This window comes from Acomys russatus, chromosome 20, assembly GCF_903995435.1.
Source record: "Acomys russatus chromosome 20, mAcoRus1.1, whole genome shotgun sequence".
NCBI classification, from domain to species: domain Eukaryota; kingdom Metazoa; phylum Chordata; class Mammalia; order Rodentia; family Muridae; genus Acomys; species Acomys russatus.
The window spans coordinates 60,624,226-60,646,069 of NC_067156.1; the positions used below are offsets into that span (position 1 = coordinate 60,624,226).

The 21,844-nt window shown below is 47.4% G+C and overlaps 1 protein-coding gene across 2 annotated transcripts in view; it reads left to right on the forward strand.

Moving 5' to 3' along the window:
- Myo5b (myosin VB) overlaps nucleotides 1-21,844 on the forward strand; it is a 291,060-nt gene that overhangs the window by 206,429 nt on the left and 62,787 nt on the right. For both annotated transcript variants that reach the window (XM_051163654.1, XM_051163655.1), the window contains exons 15-17: nucleotides 4,058-4,213; nucleotides 4,805-4,902; nucleotides 9,531-9,617. In XM_051163654.1, coding sequence (XP_051019611.1) covers nucleotides 4,058-4,213; nucleotides 4,805-4,902; nucleotides 9,531-9,617 — 341 coding nt within the window. The remainder of the gene's footprint in view (nucleotides 1-4,057; nucleotides 4,214-4,804; nucleotides 4,903-9,530; nucleotides 9,618-21,844) is intronic.

Sequence of the window (21,844 nt, forward strand, 5' to 3'; positions counted from 1 at the left end):
CATGGCTGGATTGTTACTACCAGGACTTGAGATGAGCAAGGGCCTCCCGAAGCTCGTCATGGGCGGTCTAGGCACGTGTCCTAGTTTTCACAGGCTTCTAGGGCTGTTTTGTGGTTAATAGTGATTATCAACTTGACAGGATGTAGAATTACCACACAGGCAGCTCCTGGGCATGCTGGCAAGGGACGGTCTTGATTAGATTCACTGAACTGGGGAGACCCACGCTCACCGGGCTTGGATCCTGGGCTGAGTAAAGGAGTACCTGGGTAGCAGCTTTTGTCCCTGCTTGCTGACAGTAAATGCAATGTGACCACCTACCTCAGGCTCCTGCCTCAGTCACTTCCCTGCCGTGAGGGATTAAACTGAACCTGTGACCCAGAATGAATGTTTTCCCCTCGAGTTGCTTTCATGGGGTATTTTATTGTAGCAACAAGAAAGGAAACAAATGCAGACTCTGAAAGCACAACACACATGTGGGAAATACTAATGGAGTGTGCTATTGAATTATTTCTGTGGGTTGTGGACCTGTCATGTGACTTTGTCACTTCCTGAGCCATTGACATGACACCCCCGCTTATGTCCTCTTAGTGCCTAATGAATACTTGTTAACACGAGACTGCAGTCCTGGAAGGTCTGGGACATTTGTTGCAAAGCATGAGCTGCTGTCACTGCCATGAAGGAGCTATGGCCGGATGCAGGGATGCTGTTGTGGGACAGAGCCTCCTCTCCTCTTTGCCTAAATGTCCCTCTTTAAGTGCTGTCTAAGGGGATGTTACTAGTGGGGGAGGGGACTATTTTCACTGGTGCCCTTTATGTACTTGGTTTTGATTGCAAGAACCTCAAGCAAGCAAGCTCTGCCTGTGCATCCAGGGACCAGGACTCTAGCTTGGGCTCAGCCTTGTCTGTAGCCCCAGGGAGGCTTATGCCAGCTGCTGTGTTTCATGGGATGAGAACAGGGTTGAAACCGGGTCTGGTAGGTCCTTTCCGTGCGTTCCTGTTGTTTCATGTGGCTAATGATCTAAAATTCTATGCTACTGTATTTAAAAAAAAAAAAAAAAAAGACTTTCTTGGTGCATTAGTCAGACTCTGTTGCTGAGACAAAATACTGAGCAAGATAACTTTGGGAAGGAAAACTTTATTTTGGCTTTTAGTGTTTGAGGTGTTATATCTTGGTAGAATGAGGCTGACTTTCTCTTTCCCTTTTATTCCATCCGGGCCCCAGCCCAAGAGTGGTGCCACTTGTTGGAAACAATGGGATTTTCTATGCCCGCTTTAGCTCCCAGATAACGAGACAGAGACTGTTACACTCGTTAGTAAGCTTTAGCCTGCTACAGTTGGGCAGTTCTGGTGTATTCTAGCCCATCTCTGCTCTCCTGGCTACTCCCCACCGTGTGTGCCATGCCAGTTCCATCTAGTCTCGCCTGTCCTGTCCTGCTCCATCTTTGTCCTCAGGGGGACTCCTCATGGCCTGTTGCCTCTCTGTCTCCCTCTCCCTTCCCCCTCTCCTTGCCCCTCCTCTTCCCCCCTCCTTTCTCTCCCCCCTGGGACCCTGAAACTGAGACCATAAATCCCGCCTACTGTCTCCTCTACCTAGTCATAGGCTCTTCAGTTTCTTTATTAACCAATCAGAGATAATTGGGGAGTCATTTTTACACAACATTGAGACAGGAGATTCCTCAGTAGCAATGACAGTACCAGAATCTGTTGGCAGTTAGCTCACTGCAGAGACACGCCTTAATACTATGTGAATGACGTCCTCTACACTGTACAGACACCCACATTGGTGGGTCTTCTCCCCTCAAGTTAGTCTTAACTGGAGACTCCCTTGGACACACCTAAAACATGATTTATCAATCTTCAAGGGGCTTCTGTATCCAGTCACAGTCACCACCAGGATTATCACAACTGAACATCTGAATTTTTATAACATCCATTTGTCATGAGGCTATTAATTGTACAAAATAATGAATTTCATTATGACTTTTGACACATGGATAATATACTTTGATTATATTTGCTCCCATCAATCTCACTTATTATCCCTGTTCTCCATTTCCTTCCTTTTCCCAAATAGTCCCCTTCTACTTTTGTGGTCTTTTTTTCTAAATGTCATACACGATATGAAATATGATATATACCTCACACATATCATGCCATACTGACTTTGTGTCCATAACCTAATAATAAACTAGCCAGTGTCTCAGAGGGAGCATCCTCTGTGTGCTTACATGGATAATCTCATGCTGCCTTTGTATCGGTGTTGGGAGCAGCAAGGACACAGTGAACTCAGCCAGAATAGGGCTCTAGGCCCATCACAGGCCAAGATGGCTTGTACGTGCTGTAGACTAGGCCTGTGTGATGCACGGCTGGGAGTCGGTAAAGCATGTTGAGAAAGAGCACAGGGGGTGTAGGGTCCTGGAGAGACAGGGCTTTAAGACATGCAGAGGGAATGAAGAGTGGAGACACTTGATCTAAGATGAGTGCAGTGAGCGAAGGTGCAATACATGATGCTTGACACCAGGAAGCGCAGGGAGAGCAGCCTGCCCGCTGTACCAGAAGTGCCTTCTAGGAAGTGATCAAATTAGATGCGCTCACCCAGGGCATTCAGACAGAGTGTGAGGAGGGAGATTCATGCATTTAAGTGGGCTCTAAAGGCAGAGGGTACAGAACGGATCAGAGGAGCGTGGAGTCTGAGGTGCTCACTACCCTTTAGCCTTTTTTCTGCTGAGATTGTGCCGAGGTTGACAAAGGAGGCTCTGTGCTCATTTTCCTCCCCACTGTCAGATGTGTATTGGAGACCTCCCAGTGCTAGTCCCACACTGATTTGCTCATGGAGTGAGGGCAGATGTGTCCTCATCAGGCTGAGAGTCGTGAGGGACAAACTGTGCCATTAAACCTTGCCACGCTGGCACAAAAACCTTCTAACAATCTGTAGAATAAATGAATTCTTTTGTTTTTTGTTTTAAAGATTTATTTATTATTATGAATACGGTGCTCTGCCTGCATCTACCCCTGCAGGCCAGAAGAGGACATCAGATTACATTACAGATAGTTGTGAGCCACCATGTGGTTGCTGGGAATTGAACTCAGGACCTCTAGAAGAGTAGGCGGTGCTCTTAACCTCTTGACCTCTGAGCCACTGTCTAAGGGGAAACGCAGGAGTCAGGGACGCCAAATAACATTACAAGATTCAACAGAAAGTGCCAGAAAATAATAACATTCAGGCATAGTTTTGTGAGTGTCCATATATACCTCCAACTACACCACAAGCAACTGAAACTGTCTCTGTAGATGAATGTTAAGTAGCACTTTAGGGAGAGAAACCTTTTCCAAGCCTTTTAAAGACTGAGGTATCAGCTGAGTGTGGTGGCGCACGCCTTTAATGCCAGCACTGGGGAGGCAGAGGCAAGAAGATTGCTGTGAGTTCAAGGCCAGCCTGGTCTACAAAGTAAGTCCAGGACAGCCAAGCTACACAGAGAAATCCTGTCTTGAAAAACAAAACAAACAAACAAAAGACTGAGGCATCACTCACCGCGTAAACGTCAGGGGATTTTTAGTAATCTAACCAAGTTGTGCAACCTTGCTACAAACTCGAATATTGTCATTACTCAAAAATGAAAAACCAATCATTAGATGCCTCTCTTCTCACTCTTGGACAAACAGTGGGGCACTTTCTGTTGTCTAGACACTTTACCTGAGGTAAACTGAGTCACGTGCTCTGTGTTCTTTTGCCATATATAGTGCTTTCATCATATTTCAAGCATACTGTTTTAAAAGCTCATCCTTGCTATGTTGTAGCATGTATGAGGACTTTATTCCTTTATATTGTTGAATAATATTCCATGATACCAATATACCACTCTTTATCCACTCATCACATGAGTGGGTCAATCTTACTCTTTTATGAAGATCTTTTATTAATAATGCTCCTATGAACATGGGTACACAAGGTTTTGTGTGGACGTGTATTTTCTCCGGAATATATATTAGCTGTTTCGAAAGACTATAAACAACATTAGACTACAACAGGTCTCCTCCTTCCTGTGATTGTGTCCAGTTCCCAATAGTGGCTGACCTGTTCCACGATGACAAGGACTCTGTTCCTGCCTCCAACACAGCCAAGAGTCGCTCCTCTTCAAAGATCAACATTCGTTCTTCCAGACCCCCCATGAAGGCCTCCAACAAGGAGCACAAGAAATCCGTGGGTTACCAGGTCAGTCCTAGTCCCCAGCCTGTGGCACATGTAGCAGGCCTAGCTTGGAGGGAGCCTACAGAAGAAGGGGGCTAGATGTAGGGTCCCAGTAAAGGTCTTTGGATATGGTCAGGGAGGTGGGCCAAAGAAACCCAGGAACAGCTAAGGAAAGTGCTCACTCTCCAGTGTGTCTCCAGAGAGAAGGGTCTGGTAGTCCCAGCTGCCTTCACTGCTGTGGATTTGTTGGTTTGGGACATTTCCTACAAAGCCCATCCTTTCCAGCGTGTTTAGGTGCAGGCATTACAATTTCAGCCCCGTGTTTAGTGCATAGCAGGCAGATCTCTCATTTCTTAGTACTTACGTTTCACCTCATGGATTCCCCAGTGCTGGGAGTTGGGCACATTATGGAGTAGTTTCCCCCATTTACTTTGAAGAGCCCTACTATGGAAAGATTCAGTCTTATTCATGGCAAGTGAGGGGTGTCAGGTAGAATCTAACCCCTGGTCTCTGAATGTCTTTTTTCCCCTGTCTTTCTGAATTAGTCATAGTGAGAATAGTGCTGGGCATTCAACAGAATATTAAAAACAACTAAGGCCTGGCTTTCCTCTGCAGTTCCGCACTTCCCTGAACCTGCTTATGGAGACCCTGAATGCCACAACGCCACACTACGTTCGATGCATCAAGCCCAACGACGAAAAGCTTCCCTTTCAGTAAGTGCCAGCAGGTGTCGCCACACAAGCCACCTCACCCAGCCATGGGAGTCAGCAGGAGCAGGGGAGACTCAGCCTCTCTGGCCTCTAAGAGCCATATACTGACCTGAGCAATCAGTCACTTCCCAAGTGGGCTGAGTGCTGAGCACAGCCTTCTGTAGGCACGCTGCTTGCTTCCCTTCCTCCATGCTTCTGAGGCATGCCTGGTAGTCCTCTGCCCCAAATCTATTGACTGAAGGAGCTGGTGAGCAGAACAGCGTTCAGGGCCTGAGAGAAGACAGGTGGCACTTGCTTTGTGTTCCATCCAGCCAACTATGACCCTGTTGGTTCATTCATCAGAGACTGGTACCCAGCAGATGCCAGGTACTCTGGTAGGCCTAGTATGCCCCCCCCCACAGAGAGAGAGAGGCGCAGACAGACAGACAGACACATACACACGTAATTGAGAGGAGTAGGATGAGAAAGGGGAAAAGAGAAAGAACCAGAATAAGACAAAGTAAGAGAGACAGATCAAGAAAGAGACTGAGACCAAGACAAAAAACAAAACAAAAAACAAAACAAAAAAAACCTGAATTGTAGTCCAAGATCAGAGTCAGATGGTTCCAAGCTAATATTTCACTCTTTGCCAGTTAATTATGATTTTACAATATCCTGATTTGGAAAAAATATAAAGAGATAATAAATGAGAATTACCAGAGAAAAGTATAACAATTTATATAATTAAAAATATGTTATCATTGTTCTCATTGTTATTATAGGTTTGGAAATAATATAATCAGTAAAGTATTTGCCTTGAAAATGTGAGGATCTGCGTGTGGTCCCCAGAACCACATAAAAAAAGCTGTGTGTGATGGTGCAAGTTTGTATTCCCAGCACTGGAGATAAGAGATAGGCAGATCCCCAGGGCTTATTGGCCAGCCAAGGTAGCCTGGTCAGCAAGCCCCACACCAGTTAAAAGACCCTCCCTAAAAGACTATGGGTATTCTACCTGAGGAGTGACACCCAGGAGTGACTTTCTGGCCTCTGCATGCACACACAGCACGTGTGTATATGCACATACAGCTATTCATATATATTGCTATATATGTTGACATAAACTATTGGTATTATTCTAAAAGCAAATCTGCTATATCCCTCCTCCCATTTCTACTTCCAGTGTCTCATCCTTAGCGCTCTTCACATGTGGGTCAGATAGGTTTTTGTCATAGAAGATTGTCCTAAGTATTATAGCATGGTGAGACACATTGCTGCCCTCTGTCTGCCACATTGCTGGTAGCATCTCCATTGGTGTGATAACCAACATTTTTCCACATTACCAAGTGTTCCCTAGGGGGCAGAATGGCCCCACCAAAAGCCCTTGTCCTGAATACTTTTGATAGCACTTAGCATATAAAACTATTTTCCCTCTACTTTTAGTCAAGAAACATGTCTTATTTCTTCTTCATTAGTCACTTGGCTATGACAAGTGGAATGGCATTTAGATATGCCCCCCAAGCCCTTGCTGCATGTCACAAATAAATGACACTGCCACAGAAGTGACCATCAGCAGTTCTATAAAAGCATTATGAAGATGAGAATGCCACGATGCCGCAGCTAGTAAAAACACGTGCCCCAGGCCCAGTGGCCTGAGTTCAGGCCCTGGGAACCCAGAGCGTGGAGGGAGAAAACAGACTTAGGGAAAAATACTGTGGAGACAGAAAGGCAAAAAAACAATGAAGTAACTCTGCTCTCCCTGGGAGGAAGTGGCCTGGGGTGTCAGTCTGGAATTACTCGGTAGAGTGGTGGCTGTAGGGATGCTGTGGATTCTTAGGAAGTGGTTGAAAGCTCAGAGCTTGTGCCAGGTTGACGGAGTAGTAAGTGAAGCCACGGCAGAAGCAGAGCCAGGTGCTGCAGCGGCTGGCCCCTCCCTCTGCAGCCGGACAGCTCCAGATTGTGTTGCCTCTGCACTGTTTGGGAACAGGAAAGTGTAAACCTGGCTTTCAGCAGCTTAAACTTGTGCCTGGTGGGGTTTTAATGTAGAGATACATGTTAATTGCTTTCCGACTTTAAGAGCAGAAGGCCAGCTTTCCACTCCTCATCACTCCGTAGTCAGGCAGATGGAGTCTTCGCTGGTTCAGAGATTAGAACACTGCCATTCCCTGCTCAGGGAGAGAGGACACAGCACCCTGTCTTTTGCTTTTCTCTTGGAAGTCCCTTTTCCATCTGTGATTTTGGTAGCAAATCTGAGAGCTATGGCTCTCCACACCCTCTAAGTGAGGGAGAGAAAGGAAACAAGATGTCGTGCCTTCGCTGGAGTGGTCCCAGCCGGTAGTGGGGAGCTAGGGCACAGCTTTTTCCTCCAGCTGCTTGGTCCACACAGGGACCACAGGCAGGCTGTTGCTGCTGCTGTCTGGGGTGGGAAAGAGCAGGAAGGGGGCATTTTGCTGAGCTGTTATGGCTAAACTAAGAACTACTTGCCTTAGGCCATGTGGTGGCACATAAGGCAGGAGGATCTTGATGTCAAAGCCAGCTTGGGCCACCAAGGCTCAAAACTTATTTTCTGGTGGGACCAGCTCCAACCATTGTGTGTAGGACCCAAGAGAAGACTGACCCCACCTGCAGCCTGTTTTCCTAGCATGTTACCACGCTGCCTTGGGATGCTCACACAGCAAGCCATGCTCTGGCCACTAGACAGGGCTCAGTCTCACAACTGGAGTGCATAGTTGTCAAGAGGCATGCTACTGGATGAAAGATGCGAGCCACCAAGGAGAAAAAAAAAAAAAAAAAAGGAGGGGCTGAGCGAAGTGGCTCGCACCTTTGGTCCCACTTTGAGAGGCAGAGGCAAGCGGACCTCTCTGAGTTCTGGGCCATAGCCATGCAGTGGTTAGGTAGGGAGCCCTGGGACCAAAGACTTGCATGCCTCTAATGCTCTTTGAAAACTCCAGAGTATCCATTCCAAATGTCTGCCTTAGAGATAAGAGGAGCAGAGCCTGCACCCCCAAAGGCCTTCCCAGGATCAAGAGTGGCCCTTACGTCCAAAGAGGCTGCTTGTAAGACCCATCAAGGGCCAGCGGGATCCCAGAACTGTGCTGCATATCAAAGGGGACAAAAGCCTGGGGTGACAGGGAAAGGGTTCCAGTGGGATACTCAGTGTTTGTATTTGTCCCCTAAGCCTCTTACCTCACAGCTTGGGTCCTTAGAAGGGGAAATTAAGCCATCAAGCAACCGTGCTAATCGGGACCCTTTTGTTGTCCCTTATACACAGAATGTCATTAGGGACCTGAGGCCCTCTCATTTAGATCTGGAGTGAGCAGGAAGAGAATTCAGAAAAACCAGGTTTGGGGTGCAGCAGAGAGATGAGGAGGTAGAAATGAGAACGTGCCTGAAGGAGGGTGTGGGTACCCTCAACCCTAGGACCTCCCTGGGGTCAGAGTGTGCCTGATATGCTATGAAAGTCATCAGTCTCTAGAAAAACACACAGTGAAGCTAGGCAAGCTGGGTGTACCAAGTTCCAGATGCCACAGCTTCATGCCTCATGAGGGAGGCTGGTGTGGGCCAGGCCAAGGGCAGGTCACACAAAGATGAGTAGACAGACAGTCTGTCCCACAGAGAGCCTGACTGAAGGTAGTCATCTCCATCCTTGGAATTTCAGAACCCAGATAGGCCGCACAGCCATAAATGACACTTGGGTTGTCAGGGAGAGTGGTGGAGGGTACACCCGGGCTTTGTCCTGTGGGCTCATGCAGGTCCTCAAAATGATATAAGCCCCGCCTCTCTTCATCTGCCATGGCAAGACAGCTGCCAACAGCCTTGCTGGGGTTTCTGCCAAAGCCACTGTGCTCTGCAGGATCCCAGGCTGTGAGCCCCACGGGTCCTCAGACTTGTTCTTTCATCTCCAGAGAGCAAGGAACAAAAGAAGCATAGCCATCGGCTTCCATTGAGCCTCAGTCAGAAAGAAAGGGCATGTATGTTCCTTCCTATCACTCCTCTGAGTGGGCCAGTGGCCTCAGCAAATTCGAAAAATTGCGTAGTTCTGGCTCAGTTTGCTTCCTAATAAGACTTGTGGCTGTGCTGATCTCCTGCTGCCTTCCCTCGGGCTTTCCTTCAATGCCCTCACCATAGATCTTACACCAGAGCTTGCAGTGTCCTAGCACGGAGCCTGCCCTCTTTTCTCCTTGCATTGTACACAGGCCATTAGAAAAATCTGTGTGCAAGTGCTCAGGGAAAGCTCTGGAGAATAGACAGGAATGAGACTGGGAAGATGACAGGCAAGTGGGCAAAGGAAAAGATGGCATTAAGAATGTGCACAGAGCCGGCACTCAGGGAGGCAGAGGCAGGTGTAGCTTTATGAGTTCGAGGCCAGCCTGGTCTACAAAGTGAGTTCTAGGACAGCCAGAGCTACACAAGGAAACCCTCAAACATCTCAAAACAACTCAGAACAAAACAAAAACAAATGTGCACAGTCTGGAGACCCGAGGCTGCTGAAATGGCTCTTCTGCCCTTCGGCCTGTGCTTTCCCCTAACCTAGTATGTGGCCATCGGCAGCTCGGTGGTAGCAGGTACCTTAGATGCTGCAGGACAGGAGTGTTTTCCTTCTCTCTCATTCTCTCACCTGCCAGCATCCCTTCATGATGTGCTTTACTTGGCAGCTTCGACCCAAAGAGAGCTGTGCAGCAACTCAGAGCCTGTGGCGTGCTGGAGACCATTCGGATCAGCGCAGCCGGCTACCCATCCAGGTAAGGTCACCAGCCGTGCCCTCCTCGAGATGCTGCAGAGTAACAGAGTGTAGAGCCCCAGCGAGCCATGGTATGTGCTCTCAGTCTAAGACAGATCCTCAACAAAAGTTCCCAAGCCCCGAAGACCCAGAGATGCTGACAGAAATAAGAATTTCAGCTTGGCTTGAAAACACAGGAGTCAATGGGAACATGCTTTGGGGAAGGGTTTCAAATTAGAATTGATGTGGGTAATGAGCTAGCTGAAGTTGTCAGCCTTATCCTTCACCTTTCCCCCACAATACTTACTGTCTTTACCATTTCAAGTGCGCAGTGCAGTGGTATTCAGTGTATTCGGGTAGGTATAGCCATTCTTACCAACCTCGAGAATTCCTTTAACCTTACAAAACTAAAACAACCCATTCAAGATAGCTGGCTGTTTCTGTCTGTCTTCCCTTAACTACGACAAAATGCCTGAATGAACAAAACACTCCACGCAGACTAACTGCCTTTTCAAAATGCCTCACGTTGGTCACAGTCTGAAAGCCCAGGGATTTGTGGAAGGAGTAAGAACCCAGTACAACAAGAAGTGGGATTGTAGCTGGGGTCTCCCCCTCCCCCTAAAGGCCAAGCCCTCTCCCCTGCCTCCTTTATTTATCTCACCACCTCCCAACACCGCCATTCTGGGACCAAGCTTCTACCACAGGAACCTTCAGGTGGCAAACTGTCTCAAACTACAGTACAGCTTCCCCAGCCCTGCCCACAGTCCCTGAAGACACCATTTCTATTTCTGTCTTTGGCTTGGTCAGCTCTAGATGCTTTATCTAAGTGGGGTCATGTGGTCTCTGGCCTCCTTGTGACTGGTTTATTTCACTTACCATTATAGCCTTCAGTTCCATGCTGTATGTAGCATGTGATGGAATTCCCTTACCATTATACCCTTCAGGGTCCGTGCTGTAAGTAGCATGTGATGGAATTCCTTTACCAGTATAGCCTTCAGGGTCTGGGCTGTATGTAGCATGTGATGGAATTCTCTTTTTGAGGTAGAAGAGAGAGCTTTATATGTATGTTGTCACACTTTGCCTATCTTCTCACCTAGTGTTGGACCTCTTTTAACTTCCAATGTGAAGTCAAATCTATGTAGAAAATGCGACTTCTCTAAAACTTTCATGGGGCTTGGGGAGATGTGACTCAAGTGTGATGCCCTGGAGTTCAGATGCCCAGCGCGAGAAGTGTTCTCTGAAACCCCATTGCTGGGGTGTGTAGGTGGGGCCACCAGAGACAGGCTGATACCTGGAGCTCAGTGGCCAGCTACTCCAGCCATTTGGTGAGACCCAGTTCAGAGACCCTGTCTCTAAGTAAAACAAGAAAAGAAACAAGGTGGAGAGCAGACAAGAAACATACCCATGTTGACCTCTGACCCTCACACACACACACACACACACACACACACACATATCCTACACATAAACAAAATAGATGGCTCTCATGATCTGACCTGTGTCATGGATATCCCCCCCTGAACCGCACTGCAGCCTGGAGAAGCCACATCGACACTGTGGCTCTCTCCTCTGGGCATGTGCCTGATGAAATAGAGGTGGGGGGTGGGGGGTTACCTCACTGGCTCTCCCAAAGTCACACTGCACACTAATAATGATGAAGAAGCCAAATGCCTCCTGCTGTTACCCAGGACTGGGCAGAGGACTGTGGCAGCCCTGGAACCTGCCCATCAGGATCCACTGCTCTGAGATCTCTCTCTTTAGAGGTAAAAGGTAGCCCAAGCCTCCCTCCTGGTACTTTCCCCTGCAGTGGAGGGACCAGTTTCATATACTGTGGTTAATTGTCCATAAACAGCTTAACTATAAGCAATTCCCACACGTCAGGGCTGGAAGGGAAACTGCTGATAGAATCAGGGATTTGCACTTGACCTGGAAACTGTGAGAATGGTTACTAATCTGCAGCATCCAGGTAGCTTTTCAAGGCCAACACGGTGTAGGCATCATTCAGGGTCATTGCTGGGGCCATGAGAAAGGCCTTTCAGCCACATCTTTCCTTGAGAAGCAAGAGGCAGTGTCCTGGGGCCCAGTCTCATGTTTCCATCTGAAGGTCTGAACAGAAGTAGTTACAGACACCAACTCCCGCCCCCCCCCATTCCCACCTCCACCCCTAACCCCATCTGTTTTTGCAGTATCTGACATTGCCTTTTGATTGGCAGAGTAAGGCCTGACGTAAGCTATTTGTGGTCTCAATACCTCTGCTGCCTTTCAGAGCCTGTCACAGGTCCTGGGTTCAGGTCTGACACAGTTTAATTCAGCTGAAGAACTGGAGCAGGACCTGAGGGCGCTCCCAAGCTACATTTTGGGGGATGCTGCTCTCCTGGCTCTTGTGTCTGATGAGCTCCCAAGACACATCACCTAAAGAAAAAGCATCTTTCGTCCAGCCATTATTAGTCCAGCAGTCCTCAGAATTGAATGTTGTGACCCATTAGTGACCAGCAAATGGGTTGAGTTCTTGAAAACACTGGGTTGGAATTGTAATAGGACAGCTTGTGGAAGAAGGATGCTATGACGTAACTGCATCTGTGTGCTATGGGTAGAAAGGACATACTGTAATCTAACATGTTTCACAGTGAGGCCCACAGAAGGATGTGCGCTGCTGAGTCACCAGCCTGCAGTTGAGTTTGTTCTAGAATCAACACCCTTCTGCTTGTACTGTGTTTGTTACTGCCCAGCAGTAGTATTCAAGTCAATCAAGTGTCGCCTTTCAAACAAAGGCTTATTGTACCACCCAGCTGCCTCTGTGTGAATGTGTTTGAGGAGGCATGAGAAAAATGTCTAGTTTTCTTTTTGTGAAATCCCTGTGAGTGTGTGACCTCAAGTCAGTATCCTGAAATTACCCCAAACTCTCCAGGCAACTGAAAAGGTTAGTTTACCAATTGTATAAAAAGGGTTGGTGGTGTTGCTCAGTGGTAATGTGCTTGCTTTGCATGTACAAGGCCTTGGTTGGTTCAATCCTCAACACCAAACACACATGCATACACACACACACACACACATACACACACGGGGGCGGGGGGCGTCTGGGATCTGTGGGAGAAACCATGTTCTTGTTTAAGAAGCTTGGGGAAGTGGGCACTCAGTAACCATGCCTATGCTGTGCAGTGGCCTGGAGGTGAGCAGACAAACCTGAGGTACTTATTCATCTCTATGGATAACTTGTCATTAGTCAGGTATCTTGTAAAGTGTGCATGATAGCATTGTGTCAAGCTATGAAGAAGACAGAGGAAAAGCGTGTGACAGTGAGATAGTATAGGGCAGATAGATGCAGGGGACCCATCTCCATATAAAGAGAACCAACTATTTCACCAGTAACTTTCTAACTGAATTATTTCATGGTAGGACAAGTGACTTTCAGAAAGGGTCTCCGTGGACATCAGGAAAAGGATGGATGTGGCTGACATGGTTAACTCTGTGCCCTACCCAGTCAGGGTTCTGTCTCCACCTGCTACCTGTGATTCAGGGTCTGAGTTGTCACCTTGCAACCTTGCTATGGAGGAATCATAGTGACAGAGTAAGCGGCTGCATTTCCATAGGCTTTGCTGTTGCAGCTCAATGCAGACTGTTCTAAAGGTGGAAAAAAACAGAGATTTATTTCTGGGGTCTCCTGAGAGCTTTATGTAGAATGAGAACAGCCTTTTGCCTTCAAAGGCTTCTCCTCTCCCACCTCCCACCTCCATTCCTCTCTATGGAGCATCCAGACCTGTGTTGACACCCCTACCCACCAGGAGTTCAAAGCTAGAAGACACAAGCTTGAAGCGGTTTAGGGAATGATGCACTCGCAGGTGCAAGGACACAGTGCAGGCATGGGGGAAGCTGTGGCCCCATTGGGGAGTGAGACTTAAGCTGGGCCTTGAAGAGCAGGACTCAGAGTGATGGGGAGATAGCAGGAGACAGACTCCACTGATGGCAGACCAGTTAGAGTACTTCCCTGTCCACTGTGTGTCCTCCTGCAACTGCTAGTCTGTCAGTCATAGCAAGTTCATACTTTGCGTGTCCCCTTTCTCATCCAGGCAGCAAAGAGACTGCTGAGGTTCATATTGAAGTGGTATCTGCTATTCATCCCATCTAGCTGCAGGTAAAACTGCTGCTGGTAGAGCTGGCATGCCACAGCTTGCTGGCCTCTTACAGTGCACCTAGTAGATATTTTTTTTTTCTTGTGTCCTATTTATTTCAAAGCTCTTTCCAGCAGGTAATTGTGAGAGTGTCTGTGCATTTTTTTTTTTTTTTTTTAATTCTAGAAAGTGCAGAGGAGAAGGCATGCATTTCTGGTATTGCAGGAAATGCTGCAAAGAGCTGTGGCTTAGATGCACAGGCTTAGACCCAACCCATGCTTCCTGGGCCCCACTTGGTTTTGTTGCCTCAACACATTTTGCCAGAGGGTCCAAGAGAGGTTTTTCCTTCCCAAGCTGCCGTTGGAAATGTTAGGTTATAGCAGGCAGCGCTTTGGTGAGTGCTGAAGTAGAGTCGCATCACCGTTCTAGTGCGTGTGGGTTCTGATCCTTCCATCCCCTCAGAGCTCAGCTCAGCTCTGAGCTCCAGCAGCTACTGTGCCATTGCCATTGCCAGCCGCCATCTGTTGTCCAGGCCCGGAGACCTTCGTGGGACCATGGGGGCTTGAACAGCTTGGGATTCACCTGCGAAACGGGTTTCCCCTCCCCAGGAGCAAAGAGCTCACACAGAGAGTGGTTTCCCTTGCATTTGCTTGTCAAGTAACTGCACAAGTTTCAGAGCTTTGCCTAAGCCTGTCAGTGGCCTCCTATGATTGGGGAAATTCCAGCTTGTAGCAACTTACTTGAGTCACCAAAAACAAAAGAAAAGTGGAAAGAAAGGCACAGTGCAGGATTCCAGAGAACTGTGACATCTCTCCAGACAGTTCTTCTGTCCGACCCACCTGATGCCTAAAGAATTTCTTTCTCCTATTTGAAAATGAAAACATAAGCAGCACTCCTAAATCCCCCAAATTCAGCCAGTGAGGACGAGTGTGGCGTGGCCGACCAGCAGCAGTGTTCTGGGTCTCCCACTCTATCACGGGCTTCAGAGCACCTGTCTACTTTTATCTGCCCTAAGAATTACAACTCTCTGGGAGGCTGACTTATAATGAAAATGTATCATTCAATTTGAAATGCTGTGCAGTAGCTGGGAAATATGCTCCTGGTAAAGAGCAGAAAGAACGGTGATGAACGGACTGTCTGAGAGAGCAGCTCCCAGGCGGCTCCCCGTTGCCCCGGTCCTCCCGTCTGTAGTTAACCATCCCTAGGCTCCCTCACAACCTTGTAACTGAAAGAACTGTGAGGCAAATACTGCTCGACCAAAGCAGGTGTAGGAGGGCTTCCCAAACATACAACGTTTGTACAAAAAGAGCTAAAACGAGACCGCAAGAACTCGGTTCTCATCCTAGTCTTGAAAACATAGTATTATTTTTAATCTTGAGACTGGGTCTCACTTTGCAACCCAGACTGGCCTTAGACTCATTTAGAGCCTAAGCTGGACTCACACTAGTAGCAGTCCTCCTGCCTCAGCCTTCCGAGTGCTGAGCCTACAGGAACGTGCCACCGTGAGTGGTGCTTGCTGAAAGACTTGCTGCTTTTCCAACTTTACCTTCCCCCAATCCATATGGGGAAAAAATCATTTAAAATTATAGAAGTAGATGGAGGCCTTGGCAACTGCCTTCTCACCTCTAGCTGATCAGACTTGGATCTGAAGCAGATGTACAGCTACTGCCTTTGCTCTTAACCGTGAGAGTGTGTACGGCAGGGGTTAGGCCGGAGTGATGCGCTTTCCCATCTCTGGCTGTTGGCGCTTTGTCTCCCCTTGAGTAGTTGGGGTCTGACACAGTAGTTCCTTCTCAGGCCTGTACATCCCAGACAGGAGGGCTCGCTCACAAACTAAGAAGCCTCACTCCCCTCCAGACCTGGGAAGTCAGATTCTGAGACTGAGCCCTGAGCATTTGTAGTGTGACAAGATTTCTCAATGACTTAAGACTGTTTCCATTGACGCATTTTGTTGCTGTTGGCTTTTGGTTCTGGTTATGCTGGGTTCACACTTAGGGCTTTGTATATGCTATATGAGTGCTCTGCTACTGAACTATATGCCTAGTTCATGTTCTTTTCGTAGACATGATCTTGCTGTGTAGATGAAGTTGGTGTGAAGCTGAAAATCCTCCTGCCTTGGGTTACTGAGTACTGGTATATATATATGGGCATGTGCCACCTTGTCCAGCTTCTCTCTCTCTCTCTCTCTCTCTCTCTCGATCTCTCTCTCTCTCTCTCTCTCTCTCTCTCCTCTCTCTCTCCTCTCTCCTTCTCACCCTCATCCTCCCCCTCGCCCTCGGCCTCTCCTCCTCTCTCCTCTCCTCTCTCACACCGCCACACACACACACACACACACACACACACACACACACATATCTTCCTGCCAGAAAACCATTACCCTGGAAGTACATGTTGACCTTGGGACACTCCAGCCACCCATTCCCATCCTCCTGACTGGGATTCCTGAGGCCTTGTTGGTTTGGCTTCAGCCCCAGCTCAGAGAGAACAATGAGGAATCATCTCTCCCTGTAGCTGGGAGCACACTGAGGCTAAGCTTGTGCTCCCCGGGGACCCCAGGGCTCCAGGAGGCGGCAGAGGAGAATGCAGGTTTATTTGTGAAACAGTGAGCGTACTGTAGCAGCCTTTACACTGGGGACTCCTTCAGGGATGGTAGTGCTGAACGATGGGGACACATGTCACCCCGTGAAGGCCTTGTCACCTCGTGAAGGCCACTCAAATTACCCGTGTGCTATCAGCTTCACCCTCAAGAAAAGCAGGGATTCAAGCTGCTATAACCTTCACCACTGTCTAGCGTCATGCTATTTTCATTATCCTAGAGGGGAGTGGTCCCTACTCACCCCTCCTCCGAGACCTTAGCCAACTCTGTTTTGGAAGGGTCCCTGCTTTGGGTGTTGTGTATAAAAGCAGTGAGAACTTGTAGCCCTCTATGTGTGCGGCTCCTTTCACTCAGGGCGGTTTCCAAAGCTTTATGCTGCTGAACGCTGTTTTCTCATGTGTGTTTACCACATTTTCTTTCCCCCATCAACTAATAGACACTTAGGTCTTTATTTATTTACTTATTTATTTAATATGCATGGGTGCTTTGTCAGCATGTACATCTGTGTACCAGAAGATGGCATCAGACAGCTGTGAGCTGCCATGTGGGTGCTGGGAATTGAACTTGGGACCCTTGGAAAAACAGTGTGAACTCAAAGCACTGAGCCATGCCTCTGGCCCCTAGGTTTTTACTTTTCAGTAAGTACAAATGCTGCTCTGAACATGTCCATACATGCCCTTTTGTTTTCTTTCCCGACAGGGCTGCACCATGGAGCCCAGGTTGACCATGGATTTTCTATCCTCTGGGCTCTACCTCTCAAGTGCTGGATTGCATGTATGTGCCACATGCCTAGCCATGTACATGTGTCTGCAGACATTTGTTTTCATTTTTATTCATTATATAGCTGTCAGTGGACCTGCTGGATTTTATGATAACTCTATTTACCCCTTTGAGGACCTGTCATACTGTCTTCAGAGCAGTTAAATTTTTACAGTCACCAGCAGTAGACAAGGGGCCCCATATCCACACACAGCCGTCAAGATATATTTGTTTCTTTTCTATTATAGCTATCTAGGGAATGCAAAGTGATACCGCACTGTAATTTTGATTTGTGTTTCCCTGATAGTTTCTGACGTTCTGTCTCTTTTCACATGGTTTAGGTCATGTGTGTGAATTCTCTAGAGAAATGTATGGTCGAGTCATTTGCACATTTCAAAATAGGGTAATTTGCCTGTTGTTGAGTAAGGAGAGTGTTTTATTTTTGATAAGAGACAGTTACCACCCATCTGCAAATACTATCTCCAATTCTTTTCTTGGTCGCATTCTTTTAAATGCAGACACTTCCCATTTTAATTAAGTCAAATTTATCTGTTTTTAATTCCTGGGTTATTTGTGTTTTAGATAACATATAAGAAACTGTTGTCCAGTCTGAGCCTACAAAGGTTTGTGCTCTTCTAAGTGTTTCACAACTTTTGGTAATCTATTTAGATTTAACATGTGTGTGGCATGAGGTAGGGGATCCAACTGCATTGTTTGTATATGGATACTCCATTGCCCCAGCACCATTTTATGAGAAGATCACATCTACTCTTAAGGTTGGCAAGATGGGTGGCATCAGTTACATCTTTAAAAAAAAAAAACATTTATTTTATTACACATGTATAAAACAAACTACATACAGCAGGGAGAACCATGTGACAATCATGAGTTCTATAAATGTTACATACGCAGTGGTTTGGCTATTTGTATTTGTCCAGCTTGAAGTAAATGTCTTTCCTGTCTTGTTGGGTCTAAATTTCTGAATGAAGTTCATTATCTATCATATCTCACCTCTATTAACTTAACTCCTTTACCTTGATCTAAAAAGATGTTATCCCCTAACCAACTAAACTTGATTATAAAACTTTACTATCCAGCCTTCAATGCCCCTCAGAGTTACCGTTACATCTTATGGATGAGAAAACAAATCCCAGAAAAACTGTGATTGAATCAAGTCCTTCCAGATGGAAAAAGTTATGGATGTATCTATCATTGCCATAGCCAAAAGCACAGGTCACCTTTCTAATCCTGCCCTGAAAGCCCTGAAGAATGTGTCACTATGTTCTAAGGGACCCTTGAGATTGTGGACCATGGTATCTTCGGAGCAACTCCTCTGTGATCTGACATCATAGAGCTTGACTTAGAACATTATACAAAAAAGCCTTACTCAGGAGGCAGTCTCTGGGCTTATATAATCAGACCAATAGCCTCATGAGGAAACAAGTTTAAAAGGGAGAGCAACACCAAGCTGTGTACCTGTAGCCAGCCTATCTCATTGGTTCACCCCAGCACACTTGATGACCTCACAGGCGGACGTTCTTCTACAGAATGGCCTCACACAGTGATGGTTAATCCAGCATGCGGCTCCAGTTTCCCGTCACAGACAACACTCTGAGCAACTGTGTTTTCTGTGCCATCCACAGCAGCTGCATCATCCCTCAAGGTTACAAGCCTGGGGAACTCATTCTGAGAAGGCATTTTTCCAAACCGAAGGCTCTGAGGAATGATTTCCCAGCCTGGGAGCAAGCACAGCCCCTGGCCTTGTCCCACACACCCAACCATGACTATTTGGCTAGGCCAGAGTGCAGGTGAAGGAGGCCATTTCTGAAAAGGCAGCATGACACTGAAGTCTAGAGTGCTCAGCCAGGCACTTAGCACAGGAGTTGAAATCCAGGGAGAAAGTTAAGGCTAAGGAAGAGGGGAGCCTACCTCCAGAGTGGCTAGGGCACCATGAAGCTCTGCTAGAAGTTGGTCGTAGTCTAAGTGTTTTTTGTCTGCTTCTGAGATAGAATGCAATGTCAGGCCATCCTCTGGAATGGACCCTTTGCAGCCAGTGAGACACAGAGTTACACCAAGTGCGAGAAGACGTGTCAGGGTCATCTGACTGGGAAGGGTCCACACTGTTCAGATGACAGCGATGGCTGCCTAGTAAGGCCTTTTGAACCAAAACTATCTAAAACACTCTCCAGCAAACGTTCTTGCAGAGAGCTTTTTTGTTGCTGTTCAGGGTCTCAATGTGTGAGAGAGCGGTGAGGGCCCAACGTTGCAGTGTGCTCTGTGTTGTATGGGAGTCGTCTACCCTGAATAATTAACAACCCTAAGCCTTAGCACCCCCTTTAAGAGACACTGGTAGAAAAGGGTTAACTGGGAAGGCATTTCAAATACTGGTGTTTTTTAAAATGTGTTTGCTAGTCGAGTGCCTTGAGTGGAAAGCTCTCCCACCACTCAAAGCCCAGGTACCTTTGTGAGGTGGGTGACACTGTCTTGTAGGCAGACGAGATAAGTCATCCAGCCAGGTCTTTACCTGAGTCACAGTTTGACGCCAAGGTCAGGGAGAGACAAGCTTCTGTGATGTCTGTGCTCTGAGTTCATCACAAACTAGATTTGACAGCTCTGCAGTTACATCTTCCCTCCTTCATAGCTTCCTTCAGTTGTGGATCTGTCAGCAGCCAGAGATTTTCAAATTAGAAACATTTAAGGATTTTAGCCTGACTAAATGCTGTCTTAATTATTTCCCAGTGAAATTGCAAACTCACAGAGACAAGTAAGTACACAAATAGCCATGATGCAAAGTGTGAGAAGTGCCCTTCAAGAGTCACAGGAGACGGTAGCAAACCTCTCTGTTCTGAGATCCATGTGTCCATGGTGAGGAAGCAGGGGTAGGGAAACAGAGACCTAGACTCCAGGATGAGTTCTTTCACGGGCACTTTTTCACTGGGTTCCTAGCCACGCCCATCTTTCTCTAGACAGAAGTTTCCAAGGGTGAGCCCAGAGCAGAAGGAAGCTAGGAAGGCAGGAACAGAGTTAGCTACTAAGCAAATACTCACCTGATTAGCCTTTAGCTAGGAAAATGACCTCACCTGTTTCCATTTGTACAGTGCGTGTTAAAGACTGCAGGCACTCCACAGCTGGAGGCTGGGAATGCAAGGGCATTCCTGGTCCCAAAACAGAGTCCTCAGGGGCTCTAGGTGCCCTCTGCCTTCCCTCCTTAAGCTAGTTCGTGCCAGTTAAAAACTGAGCAATGGAAGACAAAGTAGATTAATGGTTGCCAGGGTCTGACAAACTGCTCACAGGTGTGAGAGTTCATTTTGGGGTTATGAAAATGTTCTAGACTTGAATACTGGGGATAGGTACACAACTTCACAAAAATGCCAAAAGTTATTTTAACTATGTACTTTAAGGGGGAAAAATTGGGGCTGAAGATATGAGTTCGTGGCTAAGAGCACTGGCTGCTCTTCCAAAGTCCCCAGGATTGCTTTTTAGCATTTACATGGTGTCCCACAACCATGTATAACTGTAGGCCCAGGAGGACCCGATTCCCTCTCCTGGCCTCTGCAGGCACCAGACACATGTAGTGCACAGACGTACATGCGGACAAAATACCACAGACATAAAAATATCATAAAGGATAAATTTATAGCATATGACATCTCAAAAGAGTTTCCTTGTTAAAAGGGAACAGACTCCAGCTAGATGTGTGCTGCAGGCCTGTAATCCAGCCTTTGGGAGGTGAAGACAAAGGTCCAAAGCTCAAGGTCATCCTTGGCTCCATGGTGGCCTGCAGGCCAGCCTGGGGTACAGGAAATCCTTTCTCAAAAAGGAAAGGAACTGTCTGTAGCCAACTGTCATAGAGGGGGAAATTCACACAAGTAGAAACGTCCTTGTGCTATTTCCGTTTACATCAGTCTGTTTCCCTCCAAGGCTCAGCTGCTGTTGAAGCAGCGGGGCTGGGGGCTGGGGGACCTTGAGTGTAATGTCTGCCCCCCCCCAAGGGTTCCTGAAACCCGTTGCACTCCTTCCCTGCAGCTTCTAAAGGACCCTCTGCAGAGGCAAAAGAGTCCCAGGAAAAGGGACACAATTTGTTCACTCTCAACTAACACCTGAGCAGGTTGGTCTAGGCAAGGCCACCAGTGAAAGGAGAGAGCAGGTGACTCACCTCAGGGAAACTAACAAAGTACCAGTAGCCTGTCTCTACAGACTGGTGTGCAAGCTCTCCCTAATGTCCCTGAAGGGACAAGCCAGCCTCACTCTGCACTGGCCAAGGACTTAGAAAGATGGGGGGGGGTACCCTGTGCTGCCCTCCTGATCAACTGAGGCTGCAACTCCAAGCCATCTGGGATGGGGGCTCAAGTCCCCTCAGCGGCTGCATGTGGAGGTCACAAGAATTTCTGAATTAGGAGGTAAAGTGTGAACCAAGACAGCTCTCCTGAGGAAGAACAGTGCTCCTTAGGAGACTCCATTTGTTCGTATGAAGCCCTTCTCAGATGCCAGTGGTAAGGTGAAAACCCTCTAAGGACTACCAGAACACAGCCACAAACTCTGCCTTGCTTGGGTAGGTCATAGGTCTCTTCAGTTATGTGGAGATGGAGGACATCTTTACAGGGAGCCTAAATTACCTTAAGAGGAAAATAATAAAAAGAAAAACCGACACCGTAGCATCCTAAGGCATTGGTAACAACCCTGTAACTGGATATGGTAGTTATAGGGCCGCTTAATACTATGTCCATTTAGCAGATTAACAGCAGTAGGTTCACCTTTAGAGCCTTAGGTTCTTGGCCAGATTTC